This window comes from Hippichthys cyanospilos, chromosome 11, assembly GCF_059441005.1.
Source record: "Hippichthys cyanospilos isolate Australia breed blue-spotted pipefish chromosome 11, RoL_Hcya_1.0, whole genome shotgun sequence".
NCBI classification, from domain to species: Eukaryota; Metazoa; Chordata; class Actinopteri; order Syngnathiformes; family Syngnathidae; genus Hippichthys; species Hippichthys cyanospilos.
In genome coordinates, this window is record NC_142379.1 from 16597119 (window position 1) to 16614898 (window position 17780).

Here is a 17780-nt window from a genome sequence, read left to right on the forward strand (position 1 = left end):
TCACTGACCCAATCAACTTGCACAGGGCAAAGGGAAAGACAGACTATACTGTATATTCATATTGTTATTGAGAACAAGTGAAAAAAAAATCGTTCATTTATGTAATCTGGTTTGATGACTTTGTGGTTCATTCCATGGTAGGAAGTGACCGGATGATACTTCAAAATTAGTGTTTTACAAAAGATCGTGACATTGAAAGTGTGAAAAAAAACATTCTGCATTCCTTTGGCTACATGTGTATTTGCCTTACTGACACTTTAAAATGGAATATTGACTTATTACTACACTTTGTAATACAAAGTACAATTTTGGTAATACTTTGATGCAATTAAAATATTTGTCACTTGATAAAAAAAACTGTATAGATATATATACACATACACCATCTAATTTGTGTGTGTGTGTGTTTTTTTAACATATGTATTTATCATGAGAAGTTGGTCAAAAACCCACAAAACATAATACAGTATACCTATTCCTTGTCTGTTCATTAATGTGCCATCACATAAAAACATCTTGGAACAGCAAAAACCAGGGTTCACATGTTATCACTGAAATTATTTTCCTCTAATGAATCACATTCCGAGACACGCTTCAGAAATTCCATTCTCGGGTGCTCGAAACAATCAAAAAAACCTCAGCACGTTTTGATACAGCACTAGTGGTTAAAGTCTGAGTGCAGCCATCTTTTGTTGCCACTTTTATCACAGCTTTGGTTATTATCATAAAACATTCTTATTGGTGTGTGTTTTATAACAGGATCCCCGTGTGAAATAATGGGAGCCTCTCAAAGGGCAAACTTGCATTGACTGTTCAGAAATATTCATAAATTATGACAAGTTTAGGTTAGGTTAACGTTTCACTGCATTTTTTTTCCCTTCATGTTCTTTGCTTTCATTTCTTTGATGTTTCTGACAACATAATGCTGATGGGATTTTGAAGAGCACTCACAGATATAAAATTAATGATTGTCTCCTTAGCAATTAAATGTTTAAATCACACATCTCCCAGATTTCTTGATAAATCTTTCTGTAAGTCACATGCGGGTTAGCAATGTAATGTGGCCATCAGTGGTGACTTGTAGCCTCATGGTGAATAAAGCTGCACTGTTAGTCCATTCGTGTAAAAAGCTCGAAATAGGGAAAGGGCATGTTCTCAGAAATAAGAAAAGAGGCAATTCTAGAATAAACCAGTCAGGGATTACAAAACAGGACAATTTACAAGATTCCTTGGACTTCACAGGCATAGCAGATGAGATATAGCACATACACTCAGTCCTTCCTCCTGTGTTGGTCTTTGGTGGTGTCCGGCAGTTGGTGATGTGCTTCTATATAATTCTGGGGAGACCTCGTGTTCACCTTCCTTCCACAGATCTTTGAAGGTGTGGTTTGTGCAAGGGTTGGTGTTGATCCTTTCACATTGCCAAAACCAGTTTGTACTCTCTCACCATTTGAAGAGGAAATGTGTGTATTTATCTAATTTTCAGGGGATTTGTTGTTTCCATGCACGGTGAATGGGATGCTTGGTAAATGGCGGTATTGTTTCATCTCAAAGGCCTCAATCTTCCTTTTAAAATTGCACTGTTCAGCTTCAAATCCATAGAGGAAGGCGTAACAGTCTACAAAAAGGAGATGGACTTTTCTTGCCTTGGTTTCTTGTTGTCTGATCAAGGCAGCGGTGATAGCTGCGCCAATACTGTATATTTAAAATTGTCAAGGTCCTCTTGCAATTTTGCTCTCATTGAGAGTCATTGGCTTGATGTGTCATATGTACCCTTAGCTGTCATTTTGTTGTTGTGGCTGTTATTGTTCTCGAATGTCAAATTCCATAAGCCTTTGCTACATCATCTATTCTTGTTATTTAGTCACTTTGTTCTCTAGTTCCGGCAAGTGGCTTAATGTCGTCAGCAAAACAAAATGGCAAGTTTTCCCACCAGTGATTGGCACTGTTCCTTCAATGCTATCAAGAGAATCTATCATAATTGACATGAGGAAAGTAAGCACCACTGTCACACACCAGCTATTGTTTGGAATTGCTCACAGAGAGTGCACTTTGTCAAAACTACACGTACAGAAAAGCTGTACAAGGATCTGACAGTGTTTGTAATTCGTAAAGTTATGTTGCGTATTCTTCAATGTAGCCCGTAGTTCCTAATGCCAAACATGGTTCATGGCCTTGGAGCTGTAATTTGTTTTGATAGCTCAGCTATTTTTTTCTCAAAAAATTTGTTCTGATAATTTGTTCATTGGTCTTTATGACGGAATGGAATCCAGCTTGCTCATCTGCACCTTGCCTGGATGACTAATGAGGCTAATGGTGCAGTGTTTGTTACATTGCTTGAGGGGGCGAGTATTACAATGGATTTAATCCATTATATTGGTCAAACCTTACTCCCCTTATTTTTGGAGGGTGAAAATAACCATAACTTCACCTCCATTTTAGAAATGTTATTAAATATTTTTTAATGGTTACTTTTAATTGCTTTTGCTTTTTTAATTACTTTTATTTGGGTATGTGCGAGTATATAGTTTGACTGTTTCTTTGCAACATCCCATCGATTCTGTCACCTACCTTTATTTCCAATGTTCTGTATGTATTTCTTTTTTTTATACATATTTGACAGTCTTTGACATAAATCTGGCACAGAGCCCTGACACATGCATTCGCCATTAATACAAAACTCTATTCTTATCCCATATGTAATCATATCTCATTTGTGATTTGTGTTATTAAAAAAAAGTCCATACACATAACTTTTGAAACGTGTACCCATAGAATACACATTATAAACAGACATACTTCTTTTTAATTGGACTCTGTGGTGAGTGAACAGACAGACGGAGATACACACAAACACACATTAGTGTTTACAACAGACACAAACTCGTGTCACAACGGGCTTTACAGTGTCTGTGTTGGCTAGCGTCCCTGCTCGGAGACATACTTCTCTGTTTGTCAGGCCCTGCCAGCTGCACTCTGTTTGTGTGCGTGTACGTGTATGTGTGACTGCTGATATGTTCGGGCATTAGACATTTTTGTCTATAACGTATTACTTACTAATTGTACTTATAATGGTATCAATACATTACTTTACATGTCTTTAGAATTTTGAGCACAGGTATCCAATCTATCAAAGAAATAGTCAATAAATAGTCAATAGTATTGTATATAGATGGTGCTGATAAGCAGTATATTCTTGATATACTATTCTCTTCTCTTTTATATTATGCCGCAAACGTAGATTTTGATCTTTTAGAGTGTGAATACCCATCTAAACTGTCTATTTGAAAGTACATTTAGTATAATGTCATCTACTCCCCTGGCGTTGCATCAGGCAATCCACTTTTCAACATGAAACTGTGGATCATTGAGACACTTATGTCAGCATGTCCAGAGATCAGACCAGAGTCAGGTGGCTCCATGAAATAATATTGATAATTAATAATAATACTTAATAAAATTAATATTTGAAAGAAAGAAAATAATTGTTATACCCTTAATGCAGTTATGATTAAATATAATCCTGTTTTCCAAGTTCAGAGATGCTCTTGGGGTAACAGCCCTTGCATGTTCACCTTGAGTGGAACTCACAGCTAAACAAACGTGTTAACTGGGAAGCAAGATTTGCACTCAGTATTCCAATTTATTACAGCAGCACTCTTCGCTACATCTGCCCAATGCTCTCTTCCGTCCTCAATTTATATACTCCTCCTGCCGCGCATGCGCGCTCCTCGTGCACTCCTCTCTCACTCGCATACTACACACAGCTTTGTCACATAAATGTACGATATGCACAAGCAGGAACAATATATATATATATATATATATATATATATATATAGCAAAACACACGAAGCACTGAGGTGATAAACATGAAGCGCTAAGTGGTGAGTGTTCACCGAATCGCATTTTTTTTAACTGATGTACTAAAAGCACCTTACACCGATCACTTCATTTATCTAATGATGGTGCAGCATCAGAGTCAGTTGGTGTCTGTGTCTTGCTCAATAACACTGTGGTCACCTGGGTCAGGGATCGAACACACAACTTCGATGTGGGGAGGTGGCCATACTACCACTGCCCATGCTAAGTGTATGTCAATTTTTATATGTATATATCCTAAATGAAAGTATCATGGAAGGTTTAACACCATTGTTTTTCAACCACTGACATGTTGCCTACTTAGCATTTCATTATTCTAATGTATTGCACTGTGTTAATCTTATTTTTCAGGCAGTCAGTGTGGGCAAACACATAAAAGGCTACCACTACATCATAGCAAACCTGGTAAGACCTCTTGAAGAGCTATTTACTGGCCTTTTACTGTATTTTTACACTATCATGTTTTGTAATTGCAAGGTATGTAAAAAATGAGTAAATAAAGTAATCATATGCCTGATTTTCACTGTCACACGATTCCACTGTCAACATTGAGTCATAATATGTTGCATTTTCTTGCTTGGTTGAAGTTGCAGATTTAGATATCAGCTCTAAAAGTGTCATTTTAGCAATGCCTCTTCTCTAATCTCTCATTTGTTCCCGCTGGGGCCGTGAAGAAGACGGCTGCAAGACGAGGTCAAGCAAGAAAAAGCTCTCAGCACTTTTAGCAATTACGTTTCATTAGTCCAGGATCAGGCTCACATGTTTCTAGAAGCAACACCATATTAACTAGGAATAAATAATGTTCCTAATCTGTGTGATAAGTATGATTAGCTGGCACAAGATCTATAATATTCCTTGTAATAGGAAGAGATCATAACTTTTTTTTGTTTTGTTTTTTTATAATCACGTTTTTTTTTCTAGGGGTTTAAAGACATTTCTCTGGAAAGGTTCATGCACGGAGGCGCCAATGTGACTGGTTTCCAGCTAGTGGACTTCAGCAAGCCTATTGTCATTAAACTGATGCAGCGTTGGAATAAACTGGATCAGAGGGAATATCCTGGATCAGAAAGCCCACCCAAGGTAAGAGCTATCTCACAACATAAGAAACATAGATTGAATGACTGCAGTAGCAAGAAGGTATTAAAAGATGACTAAAATGACAGTTCCAGAAAATAAATAAATAAATAAACTTTAGCTTTTTACGGAGCCCCTCTGGTGCCAGGGTATGAAAAAAAAAAAAATTGCACTAATCAGTTTGCTCAGTTTAGCAATCCGTTCACACAGTCTACTAAACCGTGCCCTCACTTTACTCATCCGTTTGCTCTATTCTAGCCCTAACCCTAACCCTTGTAATGTGTCATGCACTGCTGTGAAGGGACAGTGCTTTGAAGAAAAAAATAGCAGTATATATCCATCCATTCATATGCTGCTAGTTTTAAAAAAAAAAGTGCAAAAAATAAACATGTTTGACCAAAGATGATGAATAATCCTGATTGCAATATTGAATCGTCATTATCATTTTGGCCATAACCGTGCAGCCCTATACATACATACACACATACACACACACACACACACACACACACACACACACACATACATATATATATATATATATATATATATATATATATATATATATATATATATATATATATATATATATATATATATAGACACACATTATTGATATATATATTGGTTGGGGTTTAGCACCTCTGAACAGTCCCAACTCATCTGTAAAGACTGTAAAAAAACATGCAAGATACCGGCCCTGGACTGGAGTTGGACACCTATGTCCTACATTGTCTGAGTTCTTATATAAACATTGTGGCTATAAAAGCAATGTACTGGCTGATCCAACAAAGCAATCCATGTCAACACAGAGGTTTAGCTGTACATTTTCTCTCCCTGACTTATCACTTCCTTTTCACCTGATCCAAGCTTTACCCTCTTTGAATTTTCATGTGATTGCCTTTTCAGGTCCCTTGTATGTAACAATATGAAGTATGTATAGCTCACCCTGCTGTATTTGCACTGATCTGTTTACTCTTCACACAGTCATGCTCTATGCTCTCCAGTTTTTTCCTGTTTCTATCGATAATTGTCCTAGTTCCTTTCTTTCACACTTTGATTGATCTGTGACTCAAGCTTCAGCCAATTCGGGTTTTTATTTCCATATATTACCTAGAAAAGTGCCCACTTATCCACATTATATATGTACAAATCCATAGTAATAGAGGTATTTGTCCCACTCTGGCTGGCATACAAACTCTGCTCCGGTCATTCTGGAGAAGAAAAAAAAAACAGAACACACTCTCACGTACACATAATGCAATGGCGCTAATGACATGCCACAGTATGTTTGACTTTGGCCCATATTGATGATGATATTCTTTATTATTGGCAAGTCATTGTTCATCCAAACACCTGGGTTAATTGGCACATCAGCCTCCTCACTTTCAGCGGATGAATACTTATAAGCGACATTAATTTTTCTATACAGTTTTCACAACATTTAATGTCTTAAGGAAGCCATCGCTATGCATGCTTATGATGAACAGACACAGTCAATATGTGTAGAGATGCGCAAATTAAACACTATTTGCTGGTAGAGCGGTGTCATCCTCCATGTTATTGGCACAAAGACAAGTGCCAAGGTTCGAGCGCAAATGCTTCATGAAATATAGGAGTGTGTCATAAAACTATCACCTTATTTAGATTTTATTCAAACTACATAATTGAGTGTAGCTCTGCATCATGAGTTGTAGTGGTGCATGAGGTACATACCAATCAACACAGAGATTTGAGTGTGCACCGTAGTATGCGACCAGACCACACTACCAGTCTACTAATCGCAAATCATAATTAAATGATTCCTGCATCTGAGGTTCCCCTCTCTGCATGATCAGAGAATAAGAAAACATTTCACAGAAGGCGAATTGGAGGTGCTACTCACTAAAGAAAAATACCTCAAATGTTACTAAAGGATTGCCATACGCCGCGCATGCTTATACATACAGTATAACGATGTACTGTGATGTCCCTAATATCGGACGCACCTGTGCATAGGATGCACCCTTAATTTTAGGGTTAAATTGGGTCATTTCTATGTTACCGTTTACAGGACACGTCAACATTTGGCGACCATGTAAAAACTATAGCAAAACAGAATAAGTCAGATCTATGTAAATTCTTCATATTATCTTGAGTTCATATCCATGTTATATTGTGAACGGTCAATGAATGCTGCAGCAGTATAAAGCTGAATGTGCTCAAGTTGATGTTTATTTTTCCTCCCAACGTGGCTCAAGTTCATTTTGTCATATTTCCATAAATACCCAAAGTTTATGATTGTGTGTATATGCCAAAGGACCACAATTAATAAACAAGTCAAGTCAAGTAATATTCCTTTGAATGAAGAAGGATGGACTCGGATGTTTGAAAATAATGCCGTAACAACCTCAGCAGACACAAAATGCTGTTAGGCACTGGCTGCTAAAAGCCAACTGATGTCTGCCCTGTCGCTTATCCCATTATGGTAATTATTGAAAGTAAAATGCACATCTGTGCATCAAGACACAGCCTATGTGGCTGACAGATCAATCTTACTAGCTTGCAGTCGTGGGCGGATGTACTGCAGAGAGGGGTTGTGCACGTCTTCCTTCACCCATGCGTCTTTCGCCTGGCTAATATTATATATTATCATTTCTTTACCTCTGATGCACTCAGCAGGTCTTTTTCATAAAGTGTAATCACACTTTATGATCACTCAAACTTCCATTATTGGCACAACTAACGAGCATATTAATTGCCGGTACCTAGCACACGTTCCTTATAGCTTCTGCGTCTCTTGTGTGACATGTCGGTTGATTAATCCGCACCGTGCGCTTTTTTCTTTTTGGTTGGTTTGAGTGGCTTCCTCTGCGCTACATCTCAAAATGTTGTACCGAAATCTTCAAATATTAACGGTCCCGGGTAAACCGACGTTCTAGTCCCAGTACCGATCGATACCAAAATCCTGGTACCCAACCCCACTCTTGATACATCTGAACACAACCCTGGAAAATAACAAATAGTAGACTGCTTTTGTGCATAAGCACCGTTTGTACATGAGGCACCAGGTCTTTTTTGGGAAATGTGATTGATTTTTGAATGTAGGGTAGACTGGGTTCTATGTTGCACTGGGCTGTAAGATGCATTGCTGCACATTATGAAAAAGAAACCAGACAGGACGAGTCAATCTTAATGCAACTTCAGTTTGACATCCATATTTAAGGGTTAGGTCTTCAATAACTTGCTTCCACTGTGTATAATAGTGAGAGTTTGTATTATAAAAACAAACTACCAGAACCACTCAGTCCTGAGTCAATCAGTTGACTGTGCTTGGGTGACATTACCATTGTCTCAAAATGGTTACTGCTCTAGATTATTTCTTTTGCATGACTAACAATTCGCAGCTATGGTTTTATACAAAAGAAAAGCAAAAAGAGGTCTTTTTTTATCACTTTCATATAGAGTTTTGCTGCCATTGCTGAACAGGTTGGAGACATTTTAACTCTTGTTCTAGTTCTTTGTATCATAGCCCTCAGTTGATTCTGTGTCATTTTCGATCCAAATTGGAGTTTAGAGTACATAAATTAAATCAAACCGTAGATCAAAACTTCTGCTCATAAGGGAAGAGTTATGTTAACAAGAAGCTTGTGGATGACTTGTTTTGTTCTCCAAGGAGAGTTCAGTTTTTAACCCTTTTAAATGTGTTGTTTACAAGTTGTTGTGAACCTACAGGTAGCTCACAGAACAGCGATTGACCTTGGAGAGGTCAGAGCTCAGCTGTGGAGTGTTATGCGAAATGAGTCCATATGCTCACTTAGCCTTGGGCCAGTCAAACACAATTTTAGTTTAATAATGCGTTCTGTGAAATGCTCTTTAATGGAACTTGCCCCTTTTACATAGGGAGCAGATTTGAGCTAACTGCTTTCAGCCATCAATCAAACGGTTTTTACCCATTAATTCTGCACTGGTCTGCCTTGAAATGAGTTCAGACGTGTCTTGAGATTTTCCTAAAATGTAATAAAAATGATCAGTGACCTGTTAAAGTAATATATTGACATAAAAGTGAATAATTCCAATAGCGTATGCCAGTATAAATACAGTAGCTGGCTTTTCCCCACATATATTTGTATGGACGTAAACACAATTATACAACATCAGTATTTGCTTATTTAAGAGAAAATGGGATGCCTGGATCAATACCTGTCCATGCCAAAAATAGTTGATATTTCATTTACTGACTGCATCATAGCCAATGTTATGAAATCATGTCCTTCACCGCTATAGAAGATGGATGGATCGATGTCCAAATCTTATTTTTTCATTTGAATTTTTCATCTCATTTGAGATGACAGATTTGGGATGAGCTGCCACCTGCTATTCCGCAGGCAGATAGTATTCAGAAATTATTTGGCATCATTTAAATGAAATGCTAAACATTCAGTACACTTTTCAAATAAAACTGACGTCAATTTTATAGTTTTCTAGTTCAAATGACCCCTTGGTACCCGGAAATAATTCAATGCAGTCCAGATCTTTGGATGAAAGACATGTACAGCAGTGAATTTGAACTTTTGGGGGGAGAATGGTTTCCGCATCAAATTGACACATAGGTCTTGTAAAATGGGTGTCTGCTATTTCTATACATTTTTTAAACAGATTCCATTATGCTTGACTTTTGATGCCCCATATTATTGATGTACAAACCAACAAATTACTTAGATAATGAACTAAGCATCAACTAAGCAGCACTAGAGTTTAATTTTCCCCTCTTCTACTCGTCAAATATAGTAAAATAAAGTACTTTCACTCCAATTACATATATTAATGTGGTATTTGTTATTGTTCCTTGTCTGGTATTAAAGAACATACTTGACCTCTATGTTTTATTGTTGAAAAATACTGTACATGCTATTGCTCAGGAATGTTTTTATTGTTTGCTTTAATCAAATATATTTTAACTTATTTTTTTTTCAATTTGCAATAAATATCCATGATCTATTTTTGGGATAAGGCTGTGATGTAACAAAATATAGAAAAGGTCAAGAGCTGAGAATGCTTTTCATTTGCACTGCATGTTTGCCTGCATCGGGTAGCTTCAAATTCTGAATTTAATGCTGGCTTGCCAGATCAGATTAGAATCTAAACTGATTAGTAAATCCACCTTGTATTGCAGAGTTCGTGGGCTCACTTCGGCCTTCCTGTGTGGAGTTTGTGTACTCTCTTCATGCCCGTGTGGTTTTATTCAAGACATTTGTTTTTTGTTTTTTTTTCCACCACATTCCAAAAACATGCAGGGCAGGTATATTGGACACTCAAATTTGAACCTAGGAATGTTTGTGGGAATGAATGGCTGTCAGACAGCTGGAATAAACTCAGACACGTCTGCGAACCTCATGAGGATACGCGGATACGATCATAAAAAGATGGATGGATCTGCTCATATCAGCATAGTCGTAAACCCTAAAGCTTCCTCTGTCCCACAATAAGAAATAAAAAGACAAAAACTAGTGCTGTACTTGTGAAGAGATACAAATTAAGACATGTCAGCAAGGAAAAATCTACCTGTTTAGGTGTGAAGCACATCCGCTGACTGTGTCATCTCACTCCTTTTCACCCCCCCATTGCCATCCCTCCGGTTGTTTCTGCTGTGAAGTGAAGGCTGCCTGCTGTGTGTTTGAGTACCCCCACATGAGTGCATGAGGGTTGGCATGTGGTGCTGCAGCTGTATGAGTGCAATGATGTTCCCTGCTGGGGTGCGTGTTATTTTGAATGAATTTGTAAAAAGACCTGTCATGACAGCCACTATTCTAAACCCCAAACAGTCATTATTTCTTCTCTATACTGAGTTTAATTTTAAACAATATTGTTTATAGTGATATTATAGCCTACTAGCAAATGTGATGAGTTACAGTAAATCAAGTGATAATACATAGAGCTGCACAATTAATTGAATTAATTTGATTAACTTAAAAATCTACCATTTTAAATTTAGGTTTATTGTGAATATTTTTCTGGAGATTTGCACTAATCGTTGTATGTACCGCTTCAGTGTCTGTAACGGATTTCCTTCTGATTTTTCTCTCCTTTGATTTTCAGTACACTTCATCCTTAACATATGATGGCGTTCTCGTGATGGCTGAAGCCTTTCGCAATCTTCGCCGTCAGAAAATTGACATAAGTCGACGGGGAAACGCTGGAGACTGCTTGGCCAATCCTGCTGCTCCGTGGAATCAAGGAATAGATATGGAACGAGCACTCAAGCAGGTGCTTATTTAAATTGGCATTTTATTCCTTGAAAGGATAGTATTATGGCTTGCACTCTTTGCTCAATGTTGTTCCAAGTAGTGAAATCATGAGCCATTCACATATTGACATGACATTACACCTGGCAACGGTTCAAATGTTTGTCCTTTGATTTGACTTTGACTGTTTTTTTTTAAATTATATATATATATATATATATATACATATATATATATATATATATATATATATATATTTTTTTTTTTTTATGTAAATCCAGGTACGCATACAGGGCCTGACTGGCAATATCCAATTTGATCACTTCGGTCGGCGAATCAATTATACTATGGATGTGTTTGAACTGAAGAGCAACGGCCCACGCAAGGTAGGTTTTTTATCAGTAAGAAGGTGAACAATTTTGGAATGATATGTTTTTCTGTAGAGTCAGGCAGTGTAAGATGGCATGTGGTGTTGGAGGGAAGAGAAAATAGCAAACGCTGCCAGAAAGCTTGAAAAGTAATGATGTGTACGCCAACCCAAGTCAAAATGCAAAAACTGGAAGCAGGAAACACAAGGTCACACTTAGAAGGTGCCAAAAAAACATCAGGAGTAGAATAGCAAAGGGTTTTTTTCAAAGTCTACTTGGGTATTTGTGTGTATTTCTCTATGTACTTTAAGAAATAGGACAATTTTGTCAAGTTACAAATCTCTGGGTATTACAAATCTCTAGTGCTAAATGTTTTAGTAGGCTAGCATAGGGTCTTAGTCATATGTAATACTTCCGAAAGCAGGACAAAGTGGTCTAAATAGACCCCCATTAGACAGCCTGACAACCCAAAGTGTGATTAACAGCGTGTGCATTGTTGAACAATCGAGCTAGTACTGAAGCTGTGAGAAATAATGAGAATTGCACGACACTGACCATCGACACTTGATATGTATGTCATCGTAATATGCTTCAGTTCAGCACTCTGTCGAAATAATTCACTTCAAACCAACACCTTGTGCAAACACAATCTCACTCAAGATCAAGACTCTTTGCACCGATCGGTTATGAGGGGATTAGCTAAGTGGACAGCATGGAAAGTGAACAACAATGCACGTGCTATTGATTTTATAACGTTAAAGACATATCGCTATCATCTACTGCATATTTATGTATTTAAATATTTATGAGGAATTTAACACCTGAGTATTTTTTAACATCCCGTAACAAAATGGCACTATGAGCAAAATGGGTTTGCATTCAATGAGTTTTGTAAAAAAAAAAACAACAACAACAACAACAACAAACCGACGAGCTAGAGCATTCTGCAGTTCTGCCATCTATGAATGCTGCTTCCAAAAATAATTAACCTTTGCCCCTGTAAATATAAACAAAACAATACAGCAGACATGCCTAGTGCATGCCTAGTACTTTGCCTGCATTTTAGAGGTGCAACCATTAATCAACAACTAATAATTCAAATTGAATAATTGTTGACAGACCTTCTTTGAAAGTGTTTGCTCATTTTCTGATGCTTGAACCCCAAACCAATTTCAAATGGCCGGCAAAACATTCCTTTTCCAGTAAACTAGGCATTAGGTCTTTGGTTTAAACAGTGAGTGGGGGATCAATGGTGGGTGGGACCAAAAAATTGGTCACATAAGTCTAAAATATGATTTGCACGTGGTTAGGACATCCGTCACACAGTTCAGGGACCCAAATTCAAATCCTCCAGGCTCCGACCTTCCTGTGTGGAATTTTCAGACTCTCCAGAGCCTGCGTGGGTTTTCTATGGGCACTCTGACTTCCTCCCGCACTCCAAAAAAAACATGCATGGCAGGTGTATTGGACATACTCGATTGTCCTTCGGTGTGATTAGGTGCGTGAATGGTTGTCTGTCTGTGTGTGCCCTGTGTCCTTTGTAGAGAAGTCACATGTGGACCCACTGACTATACGTACTGTAGCTGCCATCATTTTGCACACGACAATAGTGATGGACTGTAAAGTTTACCATTGCATGATCAAATTTACTCAAAGACAATTTCACATCCTAAGTTAATGCTTTGTTGGTCATCCCACAAATTGGCCTCATTTGCATTGCAAAACGTATAAATCCACTATAAAAACACATGAGACACTTTTATAAACATGTCCTGTTCACAATGATTTGTATTGTGCTTAATGTTAGCACTCTATTAGTGTAAATGTCATGGCTATAGTTCATCGAATTGCTAATTATAGGCTAAAACCCCACAAAGAGTGTCAGTGCAAGTAACATACGATAATGTAAATAAAACATGTCTGAGATTGACTAGTGCACATTCTGAGTTGTTCAATGTGTTCATCAAATTTAGAGCTGTAAAAAAGAAAGCAGAATCAAAACAAAAACTGTCCAACTTCATTTTATTTTGAAAGCAAAAGCAATTGGCACTGTTTGGTGGATTAACTCAGGTAAGATAAATAATGAGGTGTCAAATGAGGCAGATCTTTAAAACCAGAGATTCGGACACAGTGCCAAGGAAAGTGAGATCTAGACATACCTAATTTAAATTGTAACTTTAGGTTGTGTATCAAATAGCGACAAGTCAAATCCTCCAGAGAAGTCTTAATGCTTGAGTTTTCTGTGGCTGCTCTGGTGGCCTATAACTAAAAGCAGATTTAGGTTGACTACCAGTCAAATTGATTGACTTGCTCTAAATTCCCAGATGCTACTCGTTGGCCAGTCAGTAGTCGTCAGGGATGGTTTGTATGTTGAGATCAAAATAAGTTGTACATTCTATGGGTTACGATGTGAAAGTACCTTCACTTTTAACTCATACCAATTTACAGAGGTTGTGGAAATGTAGCATTTCTGAATAATGCCAAGAGCTAAACAACCAATGCACAAATAGTCTTCCTACCTCACATTATACTAAAGTTGACAGAAGCAAACTGTGTAAGAAAGAAGATACACAAATACAATCAAATAAAATATGTGGCAGGAGTGTAATAAAGAAACACTACTGTCAACGTTATCAGAGCTTCCATGGATGTATACATTTGGGTGCATCTCAACACAGTTAACCTTAGGGTACATAAAAGTCTGCAAAGACATAAAGCATGAAGCTGGATTCATTCATCATAATGAACTAAGGCTCTTACTACTAATATTTTTTTTTCCTGGTGGAAGCACGTATTCCTACAATAAAGAAAACAAATAAAACAGCTTCTCTTTTTAGTTCTGTGGACAGCTTAGTGCATTTTATTGAAAGTTCTTGGCTCACACTCAATATCATCAGTTCCAAGGGGAAATTTGTGGCTGGACCACTCTGTTGGTTGGCTTTTACTTTTTGCTCTATCTATTCGTATTAGTTTTATTATTGTGTGTCCCTTGCCTTTATTGTGATTGAATTTTTGATTGAGTTGCACTATAAAACAGACTAATTGAATTATATATTTTTTTTCCTCACTCTTATCCATCACCTGTCTGGATCAGATCGGTTACTGGAATGACATCGACAAATTTGTACTGGTCCAGAATGAGAATTCTTTGTCCAATGACAGCTCAGCGATGGAGAACAGGACTGTAATTGTGACGACAATCATGGTAATGTTTCAACTAACTGTTTTACTCTAAGCATAATTATGGTACTATTTATGAAGGGTGGGATGCTGGAACATTTTTACTATTGAATCTAAATAAATTCATTACATATCTTTGATTTCCACCATATAACGTGAAATACACAAGACTGTAATAGCCATGAAATAGTACCTATTGTAGATGGCTGGATTTACACTGCAAGTGCCTAATTCCAATTGAGAACCCAGGACTAATTTTAGGACCCTTTACACAATTATGATCTATCATCCACTGGGCACATAAAATACACCTTCAAGCATAAACGTTGAAAATGCACATAAAGAACAGCATAAACGTCAGCACAGGGCCGTGGCAGCATAGAAATGAAGAGCCATCCATTCATCCATCCATTCAATTGTCCATCCAAATGATACATACAAATGAAAAAGGTTGTATTCTGTTTTGTTGACCTGAGTTGGCCACCACCCGCAATTATTTTCCTCAGACAATAGTCATAACTAACATGTTGAAACAATCACTATTGCTGTTTACAGCAAAAACAATACACTTCACAGCGTGTGTTTGTTAATGTATCACTTTGTGTTTGTGCAGAGTAGGTGTGAGATGGGTGTACACCACCAATCAGTGTGTTTGCATCAGCCTTTGACAGGCTATACAGTATTGATTTGTTTGCTTACGCAGCAGTCATATTGGTTGGGCACATATCAGCCTTTTGCACACACGCAATTCTGTCACTTGAACCATGTAGTGTAAATCCAGTCTAATAGAGGGAGACGTGAGCGAGTGTCCTGAACCAAATTTGTATTCATGCCTCAGAAAACTCAGAACAAGTTTGAGCAAGCCCTCGAAGCGTGGCCACAAGGGAGTGACACTTGATTATACTAATGTCTCATTAATAGGCAAATCTAAAACTGACCTTGGTTCACCATTCAGATGTGACCACAGTCTGGTCCCTCCTAATGACTTTCACATGCCAGCCAACTGCCAATTAAATAAGCATGGCCTATTGTCAGTCCAAAGACAAAGGAGGGCTAAGTGTGTTTGTGTAAGTAATTTGACATCATCCGTCTTTGGCTGATTTGTTGTGGCCACCTCTTTTCTTGAAGATGTATTTCGTTCAATATGGCAGACAAACTTGTGCAAGGAAAAGAAACGAGAGTCTCATATCAGAACTTATGATATTGTATGATGCACTTTCAGTCACATTGTACACTCCCTAATTACATTAAAAAAAACACACACACAACAAAGTTGCCTTTACGGTGCTAGCCCTTTTTTTCTGATAGACAAGGTCAGAGATGCAAGGTACCTTACCTAATGAGTGGTTTTTGAAAACATACAGCTCTTGAATTAATTTGTCTGAAAAATGTGAAGTGTTAACTTATTTGGCTCAGTTTATATATATATATATATATATATATATATATATATATATATATATATATATATATACAGTATATATATATATATATATATATATATATATATATACAGTATATATATATATATATATATATATATATATATATATATATATATATATATACAGTATATATATATATATATATATATATATATATATATATATATATATATATATATATATATATATATATACACACATTTTATATATGTATAAAATGTCTTTAGAAAAGGTTTTGTGGGTCTTTGCATGACTGTATACATCTTTTCGATGTGTCTCTCCATTTTCTCCCCAAACACGTCTGTCCTCTTCCTCTCCCACGACTCCATCTATCCCACTGTTTCTCTCGTTATGCCTCCTTCATACTCTGTGGATGGATACCTCAGCAGACCTTGGCTAACGTTAGCTCAGCCACCTCCTCCTCTTTACAGCCTCTGATGAAGAAGAAGCCTCTGCTGCGGCAATGAAGAAACAGCAACTCACTGCAACACAACTGAGTCCTGGCCTTTGGTGAAAGACACAAGGACTAATAGACTGAGTGTCTCTAAAATGTTGCATTCAAACGTTGTGTATTACAGTGTGATTTGTTTCATTAGCACAGATGTATGGACGGATGTGTGTATACATTTAGTGCTGTCAAGACATTTAAATAATTGAGGGATTAATAAAGATCTGTAATCCTCACCTAAACATTCAGAGAAAAACCCTCAACCAGAATTGAAGACTGCCTTTCAACAGCAAATAAAAAGTGGCATTGGTCATTTATTTTCTTTAATAGATGCGGTTGTAACCATTAACCTTCTGCAGTATTTGAGAGTAGCCCCAAGGGCTGGCTGCAACCTTTAGTTTTAACAATAAGGAAGAACTGTCCTGTATTTGTTTGTCAGTTGCCAAATCATTACTAATTAACATTAAAATAAAACATCATCCATGATATCTGCCTCAAAAGTACTCAAACATGGGGTGATTTCCAGTTTATTTTGGCAAAGATCTTTGCTGTGGCGTGTTTCATTAGGCTCTTTGTTGCTATCGTAGGCTGTGGTCCCAGCTGCCTGCCTTGCCTTTTACAGTAAGTACGTGGTTGGCTAAACCTGAGCTGCTTCTGCACTAAGCAAGCTCCTTATAAAAATGCAGATCTCTATACCCTTATAAACGGTCTTGCCGAGGCGTTAATGTTGAATTTACAATGCATCAAACAGCGTTTCACATGCTCTTCAGTATTTACATTTTCCCTCTACTCCTGAACTTGCCCTCCTACCCGCAACAGGAGCCTATCGGCTTATGCCAAATACAATGACAGCCAATCAGCGTCCACTTTGGGGCGTGATTGACCTTTGTTTTCAATCGCCAAGAACTCAAGCACAAGAAGATCGACGCATAAAAGGGGATCTAATTAAACAGGTATCATAAAGTTAGACATTAAAAATGACATGCTTTAACTATAACTTAAATTTATTACCCCTACTTAACATACTTAGATGAAAAGTGACATTTGCCTACATTACCCGGCTTTTGGCCATCAAATTAAGCAAACTGTCAATTACTTAATTAATTTGTCTCACTGCAGTAATGGCAGACAAATAATGTAGTGCTGATGTGGTGATGTG

At 37.3% G+C, this 17780-nt stretch overlaps 1 protein-coding gene across 7 annotated transcripts in view; it reads left to right on the forward strand.

Moving 5' to 3' along the window:
* Nucleotides 1-17780, forward strand: part of gria4a (glutamate receptor, ionotropic, AMPA 4a) — a 120719-nt gene that overhangs the window by 50790 nt on the left and 52149 nt on the right. For all 7 annotated transcript variants that reach the window (XR_015867310.1, XR_015867309.1, XM_088428500.1 and 4 more), the window contains exons 6-10: nt 4234-4287; nt 4804-4962; nt 11035-11202; nt 11462-11566; nt 14643-14753. Coding sequence is in view for 5 of the 7 variants with exons in the window: in XM_088428500.1 (XP_088284626.1) it covers nt 4234-4287; nt 4804-4962; nt 11035-11202; nt 11462-11566; nt 14643-14753 (597 nt within the window). In the remaining 2 variants the exon portion in view is untranslated. The remainder of the gene's footprint in view (nt 1-4233; nt 4288-4803; nt 4963-11034; nt 11203-11461; nt 11567-14642; nt 14754-17780) is intronic.